The sequence below is a fragment of the Rhinolophus sinicus genome, chromosome 6 (genome assembly GCF_057876585.1).
Source record: "Rhinolophus sinicus isolate RSI-liver-muscle chromosome 6, RSI-T2T, whole genome shotgun sequence".
Taxonomy (NCBI): Eukaryota; Metazoa; Chordata; class Mammalia; order Chiroptera; family Rhinolophidae; genus Rhinolophus; species Rhinolophus sinicus.
The window spans coordinates 7400415-7424577 of record NC_142506.1 but is presented as its reverse complement, the minus strand read 5'-3'; the positions used below and the strand labels follow the sequence as shown (position 1 = coordinate 7424577).

At 45.6% G+C, this 24163-nt stretch overlaps 1 protein-coding gene across 3 annotated transcripts in view; it reads right to left on the bottom strand.

The window, feature by feature from the left end:
• ADCY8 (adenylate cyclase 8) overlaps positions 1 to 24163 on the bottom strand; it is a 173556-nt gene that overhangs the window by 28151 nt on the left and 121242 nt on the right. For 2 of the 3 annotated variants that reach the window (XM_019723897.3, XM_019723925.3), the window contains 3 exons: positions 16539 to 16740; positions 14434 to 14523; positions 6053 to 6225 (listed from right to left, as the gene is read on the bottom strand). In XM_019723897.3, coding sequence (XP_019579456.2) covers positions 6053 to 6225; positions 14434 to 14523; positions 16539 to 16740 — 465 coding nt within the window. The remainder of the gene's footprint in view (positions 1 to 6052; positions 6226 to 14433; positions 14524 to 16538; positions 16741 to 24163) is intronic. The other variant, XM_019723906.3, reaches the window with a different exon arrangement.

The following is a 24163-nucleotide window of genomic DNA, read 5'->3' as shown; positions in this document are numbered from 1 at the left end:
AATAAACAGTCTTCTTGACAGGCTTCCACTGGCTAAAGAAGAAAACCCAAAATGAAAATGTTCCAGATAAATCGTCCCTATGGCGCTGTGCCTTGTTTTCTATCCCCTCCCGTTCTATCCGCCAAGTTTCTCTACCTCAGGCTATGCTTCCTCATCCATTCCCCCAGGTGCTTGAGCCAAAAACAAAAACAAAATGAGGAGTCAGCCCTTACACCCTAATATCCCAGTCCTGTCTGCTCTTCCACCAAAATGCATCCCCAGTCCACCCACTTCTCTCCATCTCTGCTTCCACCCCGAGTGTGGCCACCATGGTTTCCAGTAGCCTACTAATGTTACCTTCTACAATCTATGTTTTCATATGGCTGCCAGAATATTGTTCATCGCTAACACTAGTTCATGCCATTCCTTTGTTTTATCGCCCCCCAATCATAAGCACATCTTCTCAGAACTCACTTGGAATAACTTAACTCTGACGTGGCTTAAGCGCACAGTGGGGCCGTCATAGATGAGATGCAGTGTTTAGAGGGAGGATAGAGTGAGCATTACTATGGCTGCACCCAGGCAGCCTCCGGCTTTCCCTTTTCTATTCTTGCTAGACACGAGCTGAAGTAGCACGGGGTTTAGGAACACGGGGGCAAGAGTCCAGCTGCAAAGACCAGCTTCTCATCTAGCTTTATGCTAGAAGACCCTCCCAGCTTACAGAGAGCCAGACCCAGTCCAGCTCCCCAGGTAGAACAGGGATTAAGGAATGGAAACATGCTTTCTCTTAGGGGAGGCATTTAGATTTATGAATTCCTAATTCCATCAGCTTTGCCTGGGAGATAAGATGCTAATAATAGATGATGCTCATTATTGTGGTTCTTTTCTGTAGCCCCAGCAAAGCACATAATTACTGAGCATCTACTGTGTGCCAGGCACATGCTGGGCTAAAGAAATGAAGGAGGCATATTGTCTTTGGCCTCAAAAGAGTACAGTAAAAAAAAAAAAAGAATCAAATACACAGATAATTTCATAACACGATACCCTCCATAGTAGGGATACATCCTTGTTGCCATGGAAATAGATAGGAAGAGAAAGTCGCCTGGGCTGCATATTCAGGGAAGACGCAAGAACTTAGTCTTCAAAGGTGGTAAGACTCCTGGATGTGAAGGTGGGTTGGGCTCTATAGGGACGGGACATACAACTTGCTTAGCTGGCTGGTTTACAAGCCTCTAGTGTAGGGATAATAAGTAAATGTCAAATGTTAAGTTTAAGGCTGCGGACAGGCTCAGCAGGAGTGCTCAGCTCGTTGGCGCTGTCCACTACCTCCAGTGCTGAAGTGAACAGGTTGGTGTGTGGGCTTCGTATTGTCATCCAGCATTTTAGGGACCAGGATTCACTCATTCCTTCATTCACTCATTCATTCATTCATTCACTCAGATTTCTGAGAATATGTGCTGGTTTTTCTTTGGGGGGTGGGGGGATAGGCATATCCTGGTACCATTCTTTCCTCTATGTCACTCATTCTCTGGCCCCTGAAGTCTGTGGACTCCTGAAAAAAATGATTACAGACATGAGGTGTGTAACTCATGTAGACCCAGTTTCCAATGTCAGCTTGCTACTGACCAGTTGTTGGAGCTTGGACAAGCCATTTAATATCTCTGAGCTTCAGTTTGTTGCCCTGTGAAAGACTCCAGCAGTGTTTACCTCCATAATTGTAAGGATTAAAGGAGCGAATCTTGGTAACATGTTCGGTTGGCATGGTGCATGGCCCACATCTCCCTCTCTGCACCCCAATAAGCTCCCAGCACACGATTTTGCCCCTGGTGGTGGTGCTTTAAAAAAAATCACTGGCACACGTATTTGGAATGGGAAGTGTGCGCTGTTTAGCTCCTCTTGAATGGGGCCCAAACTCCTGCTCTAACTGGCAGCTCTCACATCCTTTTTCTCATGATGTGGATGACTTTTTTTGAAGTTTATCACTTAAAAGAGGAAACATAAATACCTCTTGAATCATTCTGAGAGCAATGGCTGAGCAAAAATAGAGAGAGGACTAGATCAAATTCAGAAGAGAAGTAAAAGAAAATTATGAATGCTCTTTGAGTCTTTCTGATGTATTTCAGGTGGAAAATAATATGGCCCGATTAGAGACTGCAGAATATGCATAGGAAGTCAGCCAGGCCAAGGAACATCCAGAAAGAATTATGATTTGAATTTACAATTTTTTTGTTTTTGTAGCTTCTATGATTATTTGAAGAACTTCCCAAGAGAGCCAAATGGCTGACATCTGTATGAAATTATAGTAATTTTCTTGATATTGGGTGGCAGAGACTTAAAGGATATTTGAACTAATTTATTTGTATTAATAAAATAATTGCATTAATACTACCATCTCCCTATGTTAATAGAAAAGATCATAATTAAGTGAAAACACATTGGATAATGTCATTTTCAGGGCTGTAACAATCTGTAGAGATCATCTTATCCGATGTCTCATAAAATTAATATTTGTTACTCATTACAGAAGTATTTATGCTAATTGTAGTAAATGTGGAAGCTAATCAAAATTCACAAATAAAAAAGTGAAAAATTTCCCCTTAATTAATTAAGCCCACACCCAGAGAAAACAATGGTTAATATTTTGAAGTCAACTAAATGTCATTTCCGTTTCCATATACGAAAACATGCTTATGTTTACAAATTTAGAATTATATGGTTCTTACTGTTTTATAACCCACGTTTGCACTTAGTATATAGTATGAAAATAATTCCATGTAATTACTTTTACAATGTGAATTTAGTGAATCTGTTTTATGCCATATTGTGTATAATTACACAATATATCATTATTCCTGCAAGCGCTTTATTTTGCAGGTAGACAGAGGCCCAGAGAGGAGAAGTCACTTGCTCGGGTCACGCAGCTTAATTGGTGCCAGAGCCTGAATGAGAATTCTCATCTCAGGGACCAAGTTCAGAGTTTTAGCCATTGTGCATCTGGTGCCTAATGTTTATTTAGCTATTAGTTCCCATGTCCTCCATGAAACCCAAAATAAACTAGCCAGTTTGAATTTATCTTTTATTCTATTGCCGTAGCAATGACAGCATTTGCTAAGTGCTGATTTGGTGCCATACTTGTAATAACACTTTACATACATTGCTGGCTTTCACTGTCAAATCAACAATTAAGATACTATGATTCCTGTTCTAGTAAAGGAAACTGAGACTCTGATGTTGAATGATACCTTCCAGTTCATCTAGTGAATGATGGAGGCTGGCTATCAATCCAGGTCTCAATGATGCTTTTTCAGTAACTACCATGTCCTCCTATATATATACTTCCTTGTCATTGCTTGCCCACAAGCTCCTTGAAGACGGAAATAATGTCTTATTCATCTGTGAATCTGCAGGGACTAGCAAAGCCCATAGCAAAGGTATGACACTTGAGTCCAAAAGCAAATTGTGCTTACAGGATGAGGAACATATGGTTTATGGGCAATGTTGAGCAAAATCCTTAGCGGTTGTAGATAGGTAACACTGAGCTCACTGTGAATCAAAGGTATAATATGATTCCACACGAGCTAATGTTTCTTTCAGTCACTCATTCATTTCATGCTTCATTCAACAAATATTTAATTGGACACCTGCTGCCAGATACTCGACTAAGTGCCAAAAATCTGACCATGAGTAATGGTCCTGGTCCTCTAAAGCTCTTATTCCAGTGAAAGAGGAAGACATGAAAATTAATATTTACAACACAGAGATGAGTGCATTGATAAAAAAATTATACGCCTGGATTAAAAAATGAGGAGTGATCAAAGAGAGCTTCACCAAGAAGCTTGTCCTTGAGTTAGACCTTGAGAATGATGGGTTGGAAATTGTCAGGGAGATGGACCTATCAGATGGCAATTGTGCAGAAGCCCGTTTGGTAAATAGCTCATGGTTTCCCACGGCTAGAATAAAGGCTATAAATGGCGACCCATGGAGTTGTAGGAGAAAAGATTGAAGGAGTCAGTGGGAGCCAGACCAGGGAGAGCTCTGAAATGCTTGATAAACAGGTTGAACTTCTAGCTTCTTGGAGGCAATAGGAAGGCCCCTTAGGGTTTTCAAAAGGATAATGAATTGACCAGATGGCTTTGAGAAGAGTGGGTTGAGAGTGGAGGCTGGGAGACCAGTTAAGAGACAGCAGTGCAGAGATGAGACTAGGATATTTTTAGAATAGCAGCCTTTGTCGTATAAAAGGGCATGTCTGATAATAATTGCTAGTATTAATCAAGTGCGTACTATATGCCAGGCCATGTGCTAAGTTTCCAGGATCACGTTTGATTATCTTATATTCCTACAACATAGGAACTATTATTATCTCCACTTTACGGATGAAAAAAGCAGGGCTTAGAGAGGTTATGTCACTTTTAATTAACTTGGTCAAAATCACATAGCAGGTTGATGGTAGAGCTAGGATTTGAACCCAGGTAATTTAACTCCTAAACTTGTACTCACAAATGTCATGATATAGTGCTTCCCAACAAGGGGTGCTAAGGAATGTGACTCACTTGGGACTGATAAGGTGCTGGGGGTGAGGGTGGCTCTCCTGTTTTAGGGTCAGTGTCATGGTGTTGTGAAATGGTGTTGTGGAGGGGTCCTCATGAGCAGACTGGGAGATACTAGTCTAAAGTATTTGGGACCATCTTGATGGAGATGCAGCCAGGCTGCCTTGGGAAGGTTCTCTGTACTTTCCCAGGTACTTGACCCTAGGGAATAACCAGCGGAAATGTCCCTGATCCAGTGTGAACAACTGAAGTGATAGTTCAATCCCCGACAGCAAGAGCCCCTGTGAGTGGGATCTGGGTCCGCAGTGACTATTGACCTATGGACTCATAACGCGGCTGATCGGAAAGGCTGAACGAGCTCTTCTGCTCCTTACTCATTTACTTCTGCTGATAGCAAAGTGTGAATCAATACTAGACTAACCAATAACTGACCCTGATTCAGGAAGAAGCTGAGAAAAGCAGCAAAGGGTTTGGGATGACGTTTCCTTTCACAACCCCACTTAACAATGTCACTACAAGCTCCTCCTTAAGACCTCAGAACAGAATTCAGAACTAAACTTCTCTTCTACGAAGGAGGGAGGAAGAGGCATGAACAGCTATTGATCCTGTATTGTGTGCCAGGGACCTCAGAACCTTACACAGACCATGTGCTTCCTGGAGCCGAGACCCATCAGCCGCGTGCTCAGTGCCTGGCCCCTCCCACTGCTTGCCCCTCGGAGGAAGCTCCATAATGCAAGGGTGGGGTCTGGTTCCCCCACGGGCTGTGGAAGGGGCCAAGTGATGGCACCAAGAGGTGCATCCAGAGGGTGAACTGTGACTAATGGAGAGGAGCCAGCAAATTCCTCTCCCCGCTCGGTTTGAGATGATTTTCCCCAACTCACCACCTATCCAGAGACATTTCAACTGGCCAAGTCAGTGGCTCTTCCAAGGCACCAGCTGAATCTCTTCACAATTCTCGTGACCAGCATACTATGGCCTTGCCTTGTAGCTGCCTCCCAACCTTTTCTTCTCCGCTTTCCTTTCCCTCACTTTGGCTGCCCTGGGGTTGCATAAGCACTCCAGGCTTGCCTCAGGCTCTGTTCTCTAAGGAAGCTAGGCTAGGATATCACGGCTTTTCTTGAAATTTTCTATATGTCAAAAATAATAAAATGCAAGGAGCACAGAAAGTGTTCAATGCACAAGTTCTGCTATTATTAACACTGCTACAGCCCAAGTATAATCAGACCCTACAAGTCTTGGAGCTGTTAAAGTTGAAGGAGTCATGAATTATTAGTCCGAGAGGAGACCTGCGTTACGATTTAGTCCAAACTTTAACTCGTTAATTAATCTGTAGTTAATATAAATGATAAAACTGAAAACTAGACATTTTGCCTACATTTGGAAGCTCTAAAGTACATAGGTTGAGAAATATGCTCCTATCCAATCAGTCCCCAAGTTTTGATAACTCGGCCTCCACCATTTTCCCAATGGTTCTACTTCCCACTGGCAGCGGGGCACCTTCTGCACATGCAGCGGTGGGCACTCACTCTCCACTGTGGTTCAGGTGGTCGTAGCGCAGGAACAGGCCCGCGTAGATGGTCTCGGTCAGCAGGGCGTAGACAGCAATCATGATTAGCAGCACGGCCAGCTTCAGGACGGAGTTGAGTCGGAGGAAGACGGCACAGGTCACCATGGCCAACACCCCCGTGAAGACGAAGTACTGGAAGCAAAGACCGCACGTGGTCAGATTCCGCAGGAAGGTGGGAGGTTCACTGTCCCTGCCCCAGATGCCAGGAGGTCTCAGCCCTCCTCCAATTCAACAGGTCCCACTCTGAACCCATCGGTTCCTTACCATCTCCCAACCCCCTGCTCCATCTTCTTTGGGGGAACCGTTCACACCATTGCTTGGTCTCATCTTTACTGCCTTCCTCTTCCGCAAATCCGACCAGCTTTCTCCTTGTACCTGTTTCTGTTTTAGTTCTCACCTACCGTTTTGGAAACGTTTTCTGGAAGCTCTGCCTGCTTCTAGCTCACCCTCCCCGCTCTCTGCCCCCCGCACACACTAGCATTCTGCCCAGTATTTCTAAAACACAGATCTGATCACATCACTCCTCAACTTGAAATCCTTCCATTGCTCTCCATTCCCTCAAATTACGTTCTTCTTTCTGAATAACAAAGCTCTCACGACCATCAATGTCAGTTTCCTTTCACTTTTCCAAACCCCAACGTAGATTCCTGCCTCACTCTCCACTTGCTGTTCCCCATGGCTGTTTCCCAGCTCTCCCGTGCCTCAGTGCTTTGCATCTCCAGAGTTCCCAAATCTCACCCATGGGACTAAACCTTATTCCTCTGACAAACTCAGGGGTCCTCTCTGAGAAGCTTTCATGCATATCTCCACGTGCTTCTGGATACTAGCTCCTTCCTCCATCGCACCCTTCACAGCCCAGCACACCCTCTGTCACCCTGTTAGAAGTAGCTGTTCAAAGGGTCAGTTTGGAACCACTCAAGGGCAGGATTATTGCAGCCGCCCCTCGGACACATCCGTCTGCCCCACCAGATCTCAGCCTTCTCTAGGAAGCCCTCACCTATTTCCCTTATAGGAATAGCCCGATCCAGTGTTCTTGATGGTAGGTTTGGATTCTGACTATCCAGGAGGAAAAAAGAATAAAACTCACATTATCAAAGACCCACTCGGGTGGCAATACTTAGATCTTGGTACGTATTTTCTCTTGTAATTTCCAAAATAAGGGATCAAGATGGGAATCATCAATCCCCTTTTACAAGTGAAGAAACTGAGGCTCATAGAGTTAAAGTAAGTTGTTCAAGTTCTCTTAGCTAAGAAAATGACCCCAAGGACACCTGGAGACAATCCATCCATGTAAACATGACTCTAGTGGGTATACCAGGCTAGATCATTTCTAAAATCCATCCAAGTGTTGTTATACATGGCTCTTTGTTACGAGTTGTCTCTTTGTTTCTCCTATTACATGAAGAGACAATTTCTGTATAGGCAGAGGAGATGGGTAAGAATTTCCAGAAATCCCTGAGCAACTACTGAACACATATGTATGGACTTCTTAAGCCAAACTGACTCATTCGTGTATACTTTCAAGAAATATTGATATCAACCAATGTGAATAGCACCTGAGTCCCCCCCCTGAGGGCAAGGACCTTTAGGGGGTGCGGGATGGACTCAGAAATGAATGACTGTCCCTGCCTTTAAGGAGTCCAGTGTCTGCGGTGTCTTTGAGCTGTTGTGTCTTTCTTTCCTAGTCAACTCAATTATGTCCTCATCTCAAACGCAATGATAGGCTTTCGTCAGGTTTCCGTTAAGGTTCCCCTTGGCAAGATTTGAATGCCTTTGTGCAAGAAGCTGTGAGGGAAGTGAACAGGGGATAATAAGTTCATTCTAGAGTTTATTTTCTTCATCCAGAGAAACTTAGAAGATCTTCTATTTTAACAAATGGAGGATAGAGAAATCAAACTGAGGTATCCTGTTTGATTGTTATCTGCAACACAAGTGTATGGCTTTCTCAACATAAATTGGGAATCACTTATTAGGTCAAAAGCCATCGAAATGAGTGTGCCCCTAAGCTGAAGCTTAGGAGACCACCACAGTTAAATTTTAAAACTGTAATAAGGATTTACTGAGTGCCTTTTGTCATCAACGTATGTTGCTAGGCTCTGGGAACTCAAAGGTGAGTAAGAGATGGCCCAGGTCTAGCGGAGGTCGTCGTCTGATAAGTGAAGCTGACATAAAAATGGCAAGACTAATACACTGTGGAAAGTGCTCTGCCAGCAATGTGAGCTAAAGTGATGGGAGCACAGAGGCAGAAGGAGTCAAATAATTAAAACTAAACATTGGGTACGTATTCTGTGCCAGGTACTCCATAAATGGGCTTACAAACTATGATAGAAAACTACGGTGAATGTTTAAATTTAAAAAAAATTTATTACAGGAAAAGACACATTGCCATTAATCCTTCCTAAAATACTCCCTCTCGCTTCAAACACACTTATCCCATCATTCTTGCCACTTTTTGAAGCAGTTCTGGAAGTTCCTCTTTTGTGAGTGTCTTCACTTTATCCTCCGTCATGACAACACTCCGTGCCACACCTCATTTCTGGCACGGCAGTTTCTGTCAAATAAAAGCATCATGGTGTGTCCTCATCCACCCTATTCACCGGGTCTGGCACCGTATGACTTCTGGCACTTCCCCAAAGTCAAAAGGACCATGAAAGGTAAATGTTTCGAATCGATTCAGGACATCAATGCAGCGACAACAACGCAAGTAAAGACATGAAAGAGGATTTCCAGAACTGCTTCACAAAGTGGCAGAAATGATGGGATAAGTGTGTTTGAAGCGAGGGGCAGTATTTTGAGGGGGATTCATGGCAATGTGCCTTTTACTGCAATAACTTTTTTAAAATTTAAACATTCACCGTAATTTTTTATCATACCTCTTATATGGTTTGTCTTATTTAATTCTTAAAATGACCCAAGGACAGATGCTCTCAGGACAATCCTATGAGGCAGGCACAGTTTTTATCCTCAGTGTGGAAATGAGGCTCAAAGAAGTTCAGGAAATTGCCCAAGGCTACACAGTTATAAATATCAGAGCTGGAATTTTAAGGCCAAAATTTTCTGCTGACAGGTTTCTGATCGACCCCCCCCCTCTCTCTCTCTCTGGTTCCTATTTTATACTTCATTTTAAAAAACAGCTTTATTGAGTTATAACTGGCATACAGTAAACTGTATATATGTAAAGCACACAGTTCGGTAAGTTTTAATATATGTATACATCAATGAAACCCTCACAATCAAGAAAATGGGTTGCCAGAGGGTAACGGGGGCGGGGGGTGGGGGGTGGGAGATGAGGGTAAGGGGGATCGAATATATGGTGATGGAAGGAGAACTGACTCTGGGTGATGAACACACAATGGGATTTATAGATGATGTAATACAGAATTGTACACCTGAAATCTATGTAATTTTACTAACAATTGTCACCCCAATAAATTTAATTAAATTAAATTAAAAAAAAAAAAAAAGAAAATGGACACTTGCACAAGTTTCACTGTGTCCCATTATAATTAATTCCTCCCTCCCACCCACCATTGTTTCCTCCTCTCCCCAGATTTATTTCTGTTATTACGTGTCCAGTGTGCATTTTCTAGAGTTTTGGATAAATGGAATCATACAATGTATACTTTTTTGGTCATGCTTATTTCCCTCAGCATAATGACTCCATCTTACTGCACATATCAAGAGACCATTTCTTTCTGCTGATGAGTAATGGTCCACTAGATGGTCAGTCCACAGTTTGTTAGTCCTTTCATCCATTTATAGACATTTGGGTTGTTTCCAGTTTGGGGCTGTTACAAAGAAAGCTAATATGAACACTCAATCTTTCGAAGTAGAGAAATATAACTTACATTTTCTAATATAAAATATTTCTTCTTATTTTTTAAACAGGAAGTTAATTAACAACAAGACACTTGACTTAAAGGGAAAACTAGGATGCATTTCTGTCAGAGTAATTTATCCCTCTTTAAAGATAAATTGCGCTACGTGTTTATTTCATTGTCTGATTGGATTTATTTTTTTGTTTCTGTAATGCAAAAAATAACTGTTTTGATCTAAAGAAAAGAAGAAAAGTCTTATACTTGGGGGTTTTTAAGATTATTTATGAAGAATACAGCAGTATATAATCTAGGGGTAAAATTATTGCACACTACTGAAGCGAGACCCTTTTGATTATCTACCTAATGCTCCATGAATTATGATGTTTTTCAATCTGCCTGGTGGCAAAAAAACACACACTATTTCGTGCGCTGTGTGAGCGCCAGGCACGAATCCTGGCTTTTTCCCAAGCATGCACTGATGGAACCTTCTGTAGATTTCTGGGTTTCTCTCTCGTTACAACTCTCTCCTCTCTGGTAGCATGTCCTGCAGAATCTAGCCACTTCGGTCTCCCCAGACTCTCAGCTCTATCTCCTCCAATCAGGGAGTCCACTAGATTCCATCTGGGTTCCCCCAACCTGAGCCACAGCCTGAAACCCTCTGAAAGCAATCAAAGCTCAGGCAGTCTTAATGCTCGCTTCGCGTGTTTGCTCTTTTCCAGGGTCACTGTCTGTCATTGCCTGATACCCAGTGTCTTTAAAACTATTGTTTCATACATTTTGTTTGTTTTTATTTGTTTCAGGTGGGGTGGTAAATCATTTCTCTGCTGCTTCATTGGAAATATACCTTTTTTTCTTTTTGAAGAAAAATTGCTAAAGAGACTGTGGCCTCTGTCCTTTGGGTAATCTCGAATAACTATACAATATTGTCTTTTCTGCTTAAAGCGATTTATAAATTTGAAGGTGTGGAAGGAATGTCCTGGCTAGATAAATACATTATAGAAAGCACGGAGTGTGATGATGCCACAGGGTATCGAGATGGCGGGAAGTAATCTGAAAGGACTGGGTCCACCAAAGAATGAATGTTGAAAAAGGGAGGCTTCAAGGCTGGGTAGGACCTGAATACATGGGGGTGCGGAGGGGGGACATGGGAGGAAGTGCCAGGATGCTAAGACACAGATGATTACACGTCTACGGAAAACTGGCTCTTGAGAGCCCTTTAAAACTACAGCCATCTCGGAGTGTTCTCACAAATATAGTTCACTGTTTATTCAAATGTGCCAGAGTATACTCGAACAATAAAGGGGCTTGATTCTAAAATGAAGGTCGTCCCATCAAGCCTCTGAGAACCACATTTAGGAGTTTGAGATCGTGACACTCTGGGTTTGTGCATATGATTTGCATTCATTTTGCAAACCTATGCCTCTCCCTCCCCTAGGCTACTTCTGAAATCATAGTTGGAATATGGCTTTCTTCACTGTCATTTCCTGTTATCTTCACTCTTTTTTAGTATTTGGCAAGCTCCCGCTCAAAACTAAATTTTACTTTATACCATATATGAGACTGCAGCCTCTTATGTTTATATCCCATCATCCAGGTTAATATGCTTTCAAACTGAGTGTCTGTTCTCATGGGGTGATGGAGAGAGGTCAAGTGCACAGATGAGGACACCCAGGCTCAGAGAGATAAGGTGATTTGCTTGGGACACACACTTGTGAGTGAGGGGAAGGGGTGTGCGGATTAAGCGTTTTAGACGGTCTCAATGTCTGGTTCCTTCTAGCTTGGTAGCCAAATCCTTAGGCAGAGAAGCACAGCCATACATATCAGGAAGACAAATGGTGGGACAAAACAAGGTAGTAGCTAGTGATAGAAAGAGTCCAGATCCTCATCGTTTAGGCCAGTGGGATCCCTGCACCAGTGGGGATGTCAGGAGTTGGCAACCTTTGTGAAGGGCTAGATAGTAAATATTTTTGGCTTAGAGGACCACACCATCTAACTGCCATTGTGTTATAAAAGCAGCCATAGACCATTGGTAATAAATGGGTGTGACTGTGCCCCAATAAAACTTGATTTACAAAATAGGTGGCAGGCAGAATTTTGCCTGTGTGCACAGCTTGCCAACCCCTGAACCAGACTGATCCTTTGGTTGTGGGAGGGAAATATTAACCTTCTGATTCATTTATTTCATCTCACTTTTTGGCATTCTCTTTTCTGAGTATGTTTCATAATGCACGTGAGATGTCGGCACACTGGGATAGGTAGACAACTTCCAGTACACGTATGGCGGTGCTGCGCGCTCCAAACCTGTTTCCTAGAAACAATACACACATCATGGCTGACATTTAATGAGCAGCTACTTTGTGCCAGGTGTGGCTCTAAAACACCCCATGGATGAATTCCCCTAATCCTTCCAACCTCCCAGGAGGAAGGTACTCCATGCACCTTCATTTGACAGATAAGGAAACTGAGGCATGGAGGTGAAGCTACGTGAACAAAGAGTTTACCCATCACTTTCTTAGGGATGGCCAATCTATGAGTGCTGTGGTCCTGAGTTTGGGAGTTCAGATTTGGGCCCAGGGTCCAGTGCTGATGTAGAATAACACAGATTAAACCATTCATGAACACCTGCTTCAGATCGGATGTCATGTTAGAAACTCAACATTTGCTCACTCATCTAGGTAGGCACCGTGAGAACGGATATTCCTTAACTCCACAATAGCCATCTGAAGAAGGTATTATTTTTCCCACTTTACAGATGAGGAAGGTGAGGTTCAGAGAAAGAACTGATTCGAGATTCCACTGCTAGCAAGGGAAGGGTTTCCGCGGGGAGTGAGATCCAGCTTTTGCCTAGCTCTAAGTATCTGATTCTTGGTCAATTTACTGCCTTTTGGGACCCTCCTCATGCTGTCCACACCACAGCGCCCACAAAACTGGAGCTCACTCACTGCTGGTGGGAGGAAGTCCCCAAGCACGTGGTCTGCCCTGTGCGGCCCTGAAACGAGAGCTAGTCTGTCCTGCCCTGGAATTCCTCAAGAAGAGCCTCATTCTTCACTAGGGACTGAGCCTGGGTTCAGAAGTACAGGCTCAAGAATAAGCCAGATACGGTTGGTTGGCACTGCCGTCCTAAGTCTTGGTAACTGAAACAAGAAGAGAAGGACAGAAAGAAGGGAGGATAGAAGGAAGGGAGGAAGCATGGCGGTCAGGCAGGGGTGGCACTGAGCAAGTCACCTTCTAAGCCTTCGTTTCATTACCTATACAGTGGTGATGTCCCAGCATCGACCCCACACATCTCGAGGATGTAATAATGTTATGCTTATCAGGTACATGCTGTATATCTGGGGTGGAGTGTGGGGCTTTCTCGCCTTTTCAGACGTTTCTCAGACCAATTCTGGGGCCTCGGTGAGACCACAGAGAGACTTCCCTCCACCCACACATTGAAGGGGGTCTTAGAAAGCACGAGTCTCCCCAGTGTCCTCGGGGTACGGCAGTGGCTGGGGTCTGCTGTCCTCCCTTCTGACCCAGAACTTCTGTCCCAATATGTGAAGGTCTGGGCCATGACTAGTAGAGCCTAAATTGTCCTTTGCCCAGCCCTGCAGGCGACCCAAAGGCCCAGGGCCAGGTCAGCGGCTCCGCGCCCAAGAGAAGGTCAGATATTACGATGGTGGTGTCCTGTGGGGTCACCTCCTGATCCTGGGGTGCTCCATGTATGTTCTATACCACCTCGATTTAGGTTTAGTTGTCATCTGTTTGTGAGTCACTAGCTTCCTTCCTTCTTTTCTTCCTTCCTTCCTTCCTTCCTTCCTTCCTTCCTTCCTTCCTTCCCTCCTTCCTCCCTTCTTTCCCCCTCCTTCCTTTTATTTCTCCTTCCTTTCTAGCTTCCTTCTTTCCTTCCTATTTTCCTAGTTTCCTTTCTCCCTTACTTTCCCTTCCTTCCTTCCTTCCTTCTTTCCTCCCTCCCTCCCTTCCTTCCTTCCTCCCTTCCTTCCTTTTTCCTACCTTCTCTCCTCTTTTTCTCCATCTCTCCTTCCATCCATCCATCCATCCATCCATCCATCCATCCATCCATCCATCCTTCTTTCTTTCCATCTTTCCTTTTTCAATGCAGCAAACACCCTTTGAGCAGTACCTCTGTGCTCTGTCCTCTATTGATGCAAGGGCGCATTTGGCCTTAGGCTATCAAGATGAGGTGGGGGAAAAGAGTCGGGAGGAAGAGACAAAGGGAAAGAGGAAAATGGGTAGAGGGAGAGGTAAAGGAAGACGAGGAGGGGAAAAATGGAGGGAGAAATGGGGCAAGGGTGGCAACAGGAGAGGCAGAGGAGAGAGCAGGAAAGAGAAAAAGGAAAAGCAGAAGGTACAAGGAGAGCAGGAAAGACAGAAACGGAGAAGAAGGAAGGAGGAGGAAGAAGCAGAAGAAGGAAACAGGCCTCTGAGTACTTTCTGAGGCCCTCCGGCCCGTCGTGCTTATGTGGAGCTGGTGGAGAGATCTAAGCCCAGGTCTCGCCCAGGGGAGCTTGTGAATAAATACCTCTGGGTAGGAGCAGATATCTGTAAACACAGCTGAGGAATTGAAAGTCAGGTTCTTCAAGGGTATCGACTTGTCAAAATCACACCACAGCTGCGGATTAAAAAAAAAAAAAAAACAAAACAAGAAAAAACAAAACAAAAACAAACACAGGAACAACAGCGTCAGTGTGGGTGCTGGAAAAGGGGTCCGTGCTATCAGTGCTGGGCGTCAGTGGAAGCCTGGGGCAGACCAGGCCCTGAGGGGCCAGCTGGGATCGCACTTTAAAGAAAGTACTGGCTTAGAAAGAGCGTCTGCCAGTCAGCAAGGAGACCAGGTGAAGACTGCTCTGCTGGCCCCGTGGAGGAGGGTCTGGGTTCAGAAGAGAGAGCAGATGGCAGGAGAAAAGGTGTGGGGTGAGCTCGCAGCTTGTCTCCATATCAACAGCTGTGAGGATGTGAGAGTTTGAGAGGGCTCAGTTTCCAGAAAGACGCTTAGCATTGGGGTGGTGGGCATTTCCTAGTCCGGACATTGCCTCAGGAGCTTTTGCGGCACTCAGAAAAGAACAGCTACCATTGGCTGAATGCCTCCTCTGTGCCAGACACTTGGTACCACAAAACTCCTTCGCAATCACCTTGTGATGTCACTACTATTTTTATCCCCATTTTACAACCAAAAAATATGAAACTCTGAGAAGTAAAGTAACTTGTCCAGGGTCACCGAGCTGGTAAGTGGTGGAGCTGAGATTTGAACGCAGATCTATCTGACTCCAAAGCCTCTGAACTGCCTCCCACACGACTGTGACATGGCTGGCCCCAGAGATGACCCTGACCTAGAGTCCTTGGGCTTATATCCAAATCCTGCACCCCAGACGTATCTGATTCGTCAAGATAAGACCCTGGCTACACCTCCACATGCTGTGATCAACAAGCCTCTGTACTTCCATTTTCAATTGCCATAGTCTCTCAAATATTCATTAGATGATGAACTTAGCTAGACTCTGATTCCCCCTTTTCTTTACCTCATGGAGTCCTTTCCTTCCAGGCCTGCCACAGAGCTTGACCATCACCGACTCTAAATAATTACTGGGCCAATCTGGACTCCCTCTTAGGCAGTGTAAGCCTGCAACACACAGGTTGATAATTGTGGTTGACACTTTGGATCCCTGAGCACTTTGGAGACCCTTGTTCAGGCCCAAGGGCCACAATGACGGTTTCACCCACAGATGATGCCTCTACGAATCACTCTCAAGGTGCCAAGCTCAAAACCTGGTATCAGATATACCACTTGGAAACCCTAGGTTCCTAAGTCATGGACGACACAGACTGTTTGTATATACATAGAAAATGCCTACAGCTATCATTCTTGAGAGAAATGAAATCATTAAAACATGGATCACCCAATGAAAAACAATGATAGATGTGGAAGTAGGATATTCACTGGAATTCGATGAGTCACATCCACTATGAACTTTTAGAAACTCATAGGCAAGATGCTCAACCTTCCTGAAATGCAGTTTCCTCATCCATTACATGGGAACAATAATACCTACCTGTAGCCCATAGTAGGTGCTCAATAAATGACAGCTATTTATTTCCATTGCCCCGGCCCCCACTCCCAAAGATACAATTTAGCAACGAGCATGAGTCATGGAGTCAGACAGACCTTATTAGCAAGTTATTTCATGTCTCTGAGCCTCAGTTTCTTCAGTCATAAAGTGGGGATAATCAGACTTACCTCCTGGGGTTTATGTGAGGACTAAATATGAAAACCAGGGACAGCCCCTCCTCCAGTGTGTGGCACACAGCAGGTATGTACTTAATAAATGGTAACTCTTACTTATTGTGATGATCGATTGGCCACTGATAGTACAAAAACGTAAGGGAGATGCGAGCTCCTTTGGAGCAAATAACTTCTCCCACCAGGAAAAAGACCACTTGCCACCAGTGAAATGCACAGTTCTGACAGTAGCCACATCTCTGTGCTCTGTCCCTAAGCTCGGAGCTGGACCAGGCACATGAAGGTAACTGGCACCAAGGAAAAGCAATGCAAGAAGCTGCAGGCTCCATGAACTCTGAACTCCTGAGTGCACCCTAGATAGCAGAGGGTTGGTGGGGTGGAATGCTTACGATATTCAGGATGGCGCCCAGGAAATTGATCAAGATGGATGCGAAGATGATGACGTTCCGCGCCAAATAGGTCTCGTTGATCCAACAGCAAGTTTTCCGGAGGATGAGGGGCAGACACTTATAATCCTCCGCAGTGGTGATGAGGACCAGAGCCGAATGCAGCATAATCAGGATGGAAAACTGGACGGCCATTGGCATCGCCCTGCGGGGAAGCACGGAATGTCGGGTCATGTGCCTTCAATGGTCTGATCCCCGCTCCCTGAGTGACGCTGTCAGTCACATCCAGGATTGCCCTTGCGCCCAGTAATGCATCCACAGCTCTCTTTGTTCAAGAAAAGGGCTATTGCACGAGACAGTTTCTATTGCCTCCATCCCTAGACTACTCTCTCTGTTGAGAAACTTGGCAATGGGTATCAAATATTTGGCGTGATGTATTGCTCCTGCCCAAGTTTTTCACTTCTTTTATTGTTCATCTTTCTCACTAGGCAACACACCACTGGAATTTTATCTCAAAAGTTTTGTCTGTGGGAGGGAACCACGCGCCCTTTCCCCTTCAAGGTGGGTTTTATGAAATGTTCCTTCTCCATCTGCTCTAATGTCAAGAACTGAACTTGGCACCTGTTCCAAATTGCTCAGTTTGGTGAGCGATAACCAGGATTTGCGTGGAACATACTGTGCGCCATTAGGGACCTGGGTGAGGGTGCAATTTGAGACATGACTAAGGAGAACCCATCCTTGCTCAAAGCTTCAGCATCACTCCCAACTATCTCCAGCTTCAAGCTGTCACCAAGGCAACTGCCATGGTACCTCCTGTCTATTGGGTACCTCTGCTGGGTGTCAGGCTGTTTCTCGTGACTCAGTGATCTAACACCCTATCTGTGGAGGTGTCTTTGACTGCTTCCTCTGCTTATTAACCAGCCTAAACCAGGCATGCTCCTTCTTGGGAATTCATCTCTGATTCTCTATTCTCTGTCTAGCCATTTGTGACCTCTAGTGACATCTCTAATTTCTCTAGCTCTGTTTCACCCAGTGAACTGCATGCTAAAAGGTGCTTTGATGGAAATGGAGGGAGATTTTTATGGCCCTCCCTTCTCCATAAAGTGAAGTTGGCTTCATCCATTTGGCTTTAACAGCATCCACTGGCTGGTGTTCAATAAAGACGCATTTAGTGAATGCAGCTGGACCCACTTCCTTCTTCTAACACTCTCTCTTACTACTATCCCCCTGCCTGAATTTTCTTATTTATTATTAATAACCCTAGTGCAAGGAATGGACTGAGCTTTGACTATATGCTAGGCACAGTGCTAAACACTTTATGTAAACTATGTCAGAACAAACCTGGCAGGCTTTTTGATCTCTCTGGCTTCACGTGAATTTTTAAGGCTGAGAGAATCAACGTCCAAGGGGTTCTAGGGTTGGTAAATGTGAGAGCTGGGAGTTACAGTCCACTTGGCTGTACCAGTGTGCTATTCTAATCACTTGGGTGAGTAATCTCTCTCCCATGTTTGCAGCAATCTTTTCTGTTTCTGTGGTGTCATCATGCTATTTATTCACTCAACAAGCTTTCCTCCCCAGCACAGTGGTAGGCGTCAGTGGGTACCAGTGGGTACATGTGTCAGTGGGAAAGACACATCTTCCCCATCATCTAGCAGACCATAATCCAGAGGGGAACACAGACATACACACTGAAATACTTTATAATATGCTACGATCTATAAAGGGTTATGAGCAACCATCATTTAGAAAATAGGCAAGGAAATCAACAGAAGCTTCACAGAGGAGGTGACATTTGGATTAGGCCTTGGAGGTTGAAGAGAAAGTTTTTAGGGAGGGACACAGGGTAAGAGCCCTGATAAGCTGGAGGTGGGGGAAAGATGTGGCAGGAATCTTAGTAAGCATTTTGCATGTACACGTAGGGGGCATTTTGGAGAAGTAACCCACGGAGGACAACATTTGTGTTTTTGCCATCTGAACTGGGTAAATGCAGGAAGAGTCAATAGGGGATAAGGATGATGAATTTGATTTGGGGCAAGTAGAATTTTTGGTGCTTGCGGCTCATCCCACTGAAGTCACGGAGGTGTCTGTGCAGTTAGAGGGACGGCTGTGGAGCGCTTGGTCTGCAGCGAGTCAGTGGTGGTTGAAGAGCTGAGAAGGGACAACCTGCCCAAGGAAGGTGTGCAGGATAAGAACAGGAGGACAAAAGATGGAGCTTCGGGGGCAGCTGAGGGGCTGCAGGAAGAGAAGGCTGCAAAGGGAATCAGGAAATGTGGTCAAAAGGCAGGAGAGCGGGAGTACCCCACATCATGACGGCCAGGGGCGAGACCTTTACAAGGACGGGGTAATGGAGAGAGCACGACCCTCTGCGTGGGCGGGCATCGTGAAGGCTGGGAAGCCTCGCCTCCCACAGCTGCCACCTTCACTGTTGGAGGTTTTGTCTATGCTTTTCAATACGTGCACAGTTTTGATCCTATGGATCACCTTGACAGGAAATCTCTGTAGGCGTTCTAGATGAAAACAGAAGGTCTGTGCAGCAGTGGGTTCCCAGAGGGCTCCAGGCAGATGGGAAACTTCCCCCCAAACCGGCTGGAAAATCTCCCTGACAACACACCATTATTCCTGGGTGCCCAGGGGAGGCCAGTGAAGGAGAATGCAGGTGGATCGCCTTGTCTGGCCGTCCCAGGACAGAAGGGCCCAATTCTGAGGCTGATGTGTCTCAATAATGTGAGGCAGCCACAAAGAGTACAAATGTCTTGTTTCAAAGCTGAGGCAGAAGCCAACCGGGCAAAGGCGAGTTAGAAAGCTGCCCGGTTTCGTGGCCACCTCTGCCATCCAGACAGTCTATACAACATACGGGACCTTGAACGCTGCCCCTGGTTTGCTCTGCTGCCTTTTCTCTCTCTCACCTGTCCGCACCCCAAGGGTGATACTCAAGCACATGCCTTCAGTGTCTTCATGCCTATGTCTACCTCTGTGCTTTCTCACAGAATTCCGGTGCTCCCCACTCTCCTGGGGGACGCCCTGTCCATCCTCCAAGGCTCAGCTTTTCTCTGGATTCTTCCATGACACCTGGCATAGGGCTGAATACACAGAAAGTGACTTTGGCTTTTTGTGTGGAGAGAAGACTCTGTTCCTCCTCTCAGCAGCCTTCAGAGGGGCCTGAATTCCTACCCAACTCCCAGCCCCTCTGTCTGCCCCCTCAAGGAGGAAGGGCCAACCTGACTGCTCAGAGCCTGTCTGCGATGTTCAGTGGACCTCGTTCTTCCTGGAGGGCAGGGCCATGTTAAAGGTCAATGTTTATGTCAAGTTCAGATGCTTGCCCGGCCCTCCTCCTAGACCCACTGAGATGGTCGGGAAGCCAGAGTCTGACCTTCCCTGTGGGAACAGGCCTGGCTATCTCTTCCTGAGCAAGGAATCTCAGTGCACTCTGGAAGCCCTGACAGACACCTTCCCAGATCTCCCTCCTTCTTTGGCACCAGGTGGCAGGATGTGGCATATATTGATCTTTCCCAGCCTCATCGCAGGGAGACCCCACCCTGGAATTGGAAGGTAGAGTGAGAGGCAGACAGAGACCCAAGAGATGCAGAACGGATACCAGGTGGTCTCCTGATTTTAACCAAATTCTGTATTCTAGCTTTTACCATAGTTTGCATAAACAAAGCCAGCATTTGCACGGAAATGTATAAAACGGATCCTTTGTTGCCCATTTCCGGTTGTGCTTTTGTGTATGCTTTCGGTGGGGTGTCAGGGTGCCCTGGAGGGCTGTGTGGGAGGATTTGCACACAGAACCAGCTGTGCCCCGAACTTACTCTTATGTGATCAGCACTTCCTTCTGGGTTTGCTGAACAACGGAAAGGGAGGTGCTGTGCACTGAATGTCTGTGTCTCCCCAAGTTTGAATGTTGAATTAGAGTTGAGGTGTTTTGAGTTGAGGCCTGTGTGAGGTGATGAGCTCATGAGGGTTAGTGCTCTTAGAAAAGGGATCACAGAGAGCTGCCTCTGCCAGGTGAGAAAGATGAAGATAATTATCAAGCACTGCATCTGCCAGAGCCTTGACCTTGGACTTGCAGCCTCCAGAACATGAGAAAGAAATTTCTGTTGTTTATAAGCCACCCAGTCTGTGGTATTTTTTTGTAGCAGCCTGGATGGACTGAGACGGGAGGGGAAAGCAGGCATATCATCCAGCGGCAAGAGCAAAGCCTTGGGGAGGGTAACTCACTCCTCTGAGTACCATTTTTTCAATGTGCTAAACTGGGATGTTTAAGGTCATCTCTTCAAGGAGGCTCAGACTTTAAAGTAATAAAGCAGTGAAATGCTTAGCACATAAGAAGGCCTCAAAGAAACATTCTTCTCTTTCTCTATTCATGGTGAAATTCAGGAAACCAAAGGCATTTTCAAGCACTAATTACAAGACAGACTTTCTAAGCAAGGTGCTAGCACTGCACGTAAAATTCCTCTGGAACCCTCTGCTACACCTCCTCAGCACTCATTTACTTCTGCTCACAAAAACATTGTAACATCAGATTGTAATTTTTGTCTAATTATAGAGCTCCTCAGGTGTCCAGGGTTTCTGAATTTGCTTTTGCATTGTTGGTGCATATAAGAGGCAAGGAAACCTTTCATTTCTGAAATTGCGTCTGAAAAAGAATGACAAGGGATTTGCAGACAGCGCTCTCTAAATCATTTTCAGACATGGAGTTCTAATTACTTGCTGCAATCTGTCTGAAAACAGGCTCAGGGTTAGTGCCATGATTTGAGGTTTGCTGGGGAGTCAGGGATCAGTGGGGGTGAGTGAACAGCCTATAGCAGCTTGTGGTCCAACAGGAAACAGAAACTCAGGTCATACTGAAGGAAAACATTTGTTCCACCCTTTAGAATCTGCAAAGAGCCTAGGAGTCCAACAGTGCATTGATCCTCCTAAGAATTCTGAGAGGTAGGTATTCTTAGCTGCTTCAACAGAGGAAAAGACCATAGCACAGAAAGGGGAATGGAACCAGAATTTATCAAAATGGGTATGGCTCATTTAATTCGTACATCAACCTGGGAAGTTGGCAGTTATTCCCATTTTATAGATGAGAAAACTGAGGCTTCAGAGAAGTCAAATACATACATGCAGCTAGGAAGATGCATGGAAAATGATAAGATCGAGTGCTTCTTTTTTCCTTCCTCCCTTCCTCGACCTCCTTTCTTTCTCCCTTCTCTCCCTTTCCTTTTCTTTCTTTTCTCCCTCCCTTCTGCCTTTTCCTTCGTTTTCTATACTCCCTCTTTCGTTTGCTTCCTCTCCCCTTCCTCTCTAGTCACCATTGACACAAACTTACATACGTTGTTACACAAAAGGTATTTTCGGGTCTTTCCTCAGTTTATCCTTTGGGAGAGGAACATCTGCGTGCATGTGGAAATGAAAGGAAAGAGCAGAGCAAGCATTATCTTTCTCTACCTAGGTCCATTAATTTTTGCTGTGGGGGCTGGGAATTAGCTGCGGTCACATGAGCCGACTGCCTCATCTGCTAAAAGGTCCATGACAGAAGCAATGTGAGTGAAAGGCACCTACCATCTGTTCAGTTGCAAAGAATCAATCAGAAACAAAATGAGTTGGAGAGGAAACAAGCACACAATAAAGAAGGCTGTGCTGTGTCTGGGCCAAACGGGCCACTCAGTTCCCACGGCATGTGGGCTGTCTGGTCAGAGCTCAGCTTGCAAGTGCCACTGTCAGGTTCTTCCCTTCACTGAGCAAGTGATGCTGGGTGCTGGCTGGGATTTCGGGTGCTGCCTTCAGCTTACACCCGAGTCTGAGACTGTATCTGGCCAGTTGCTGGGAGACATTCCTGGTCTGCTTTTCCTGGACCCAGGCCCTGGGCACCCAGGCTGGCTCACCTCTCCAGGTCACACCACCTGGAAAGGCAACCTGGCCAGGCCAGCTGGGAAGTGCCACGCTCCCTTCCTGTGGGGCGCAGTGGCCGCTTCTGTCCCAGTGCTAGTCCAGACTCTCACCCCATCCTGGGCTCCCTCTCAGTCCCCCCTCCCCATGCACTTGGTCCTGGGAACTGCCAACTCTCTGTCCTAAATATCTCGCAAATTCTTCCTCTCTTGTCCACCCCACTGTCACTCTCTTGTCCCTATTATTTCTCACCTGGAGTTTGCAGTTGCCTCCTACTTGGTCTTCCCAACCCACACCTGACCCCTTCCTGTCCATGTTTCACGTCCAGAGATCCTAAGCACAAATGTGATCACACCCCTTCTTTGATGAAATGTTTCAAGAAAGTCTTCTCTTTCAACCCATCACAGTCCCTAAGCTAGACCTACAAACCACTCACCTCCAGGACACTTAACTTCCTGTCCTTCTCCCTCACTTCCTGCTACGTCTTCTCTCATAAGCTGGGGAGCTCCTTCAGGAGGCAGCCGGGATGGCAGTGTCACCTCCTCTGAGAAACCCGCCCTGATCCCTCTGCCTCCCCTCACTCCCACTCATCTCGTCCCACCTTCCCCTTGCCTTATCATAAGAGCCATTACACTACATTAGTCGGTCAGCTGTCTCCCCACCCCCCACTAGAATGTAAGCTTCATGATGGCAGGAACCGTGATTGTGGAGCTCCATGCCCGCACAGACTGGCACATCGCAGGTCCTCAAAGGATGTTTGTTGGGAGTGTCACCACCCTGTGTTCCGGGAGTCCAGAAGGGGTGCACCAGATCTGGCCACACCCTCCTTGGCTCCCACAGCCCCACTGGCAGGAGTGAAGGGTGGAGTCCAGGAAGTTCGGGTGGATCTCACGAGACCCCACCAACACTCCCAGCTCACCACCCTGAGACCACTCCTTTTCCAAGGACCCGAGTCCCCTCATGGCTCTCGGGTAGTCAGTCAGGAACCCCATTCTCTCACAGCACTCCCTGGTACCCTGTCCTGATTTAGTCATTGCCATAGCACATGCAAGCCTCCATACATGGCATATCTACCTGCACAGCATATGTGTCTACACACGTGTCTACATAGCAGCCATAGCACGTGAGCAGTTCCATACAGCGTATACACCTTGGCATATGTAGGTATTTTAATTATTTTCTGTTTCCTTTTACTAGGTTAAAAGGCGGGCAGGTTTGTGTTGTTGTTGTTGTTGTGGGTTTTGGGGTCTTTTTTGTTCAACGATGTGTTCCCAGGATCTGGGATAGATGCAGCTCATAACAGGCGCTCGACGGGTGCGAGGCTTCCCTGTTCCTCGTGCGGCAGAAGCGCACACGCCTTCCTTCTCTCTCTCTCTCTCACTATAAACTTTTGTAAAATTGTAAGAGAAAGCATCAATACAGAAAACCACACAACAAATATAGCTTCATTAGTTATGATAAAGTGCCTGCCTTTGTAACCACCACTCAGTGCGAAACACAACTTTGCAGGGCGTCCCAGAAGCCCATCCGTGCCCGCTGTCCCGTCCCAATCCTCTCGCCCACCCCCAATTAATCACTTTCCACTTCTCTATAGTTGTATCACCCATTTTTAGACACTATAATTTAGTCTTGCCCATTTTTTTTTTGTTCTATTTGATTTGACTTTTAAGTCTTTAAATGAAATCTATAGGTTTTCTCCTAACCTCTTTCCTTTCCTTATAGTTTATCTATTGAAGACTATGTGCCCTTTG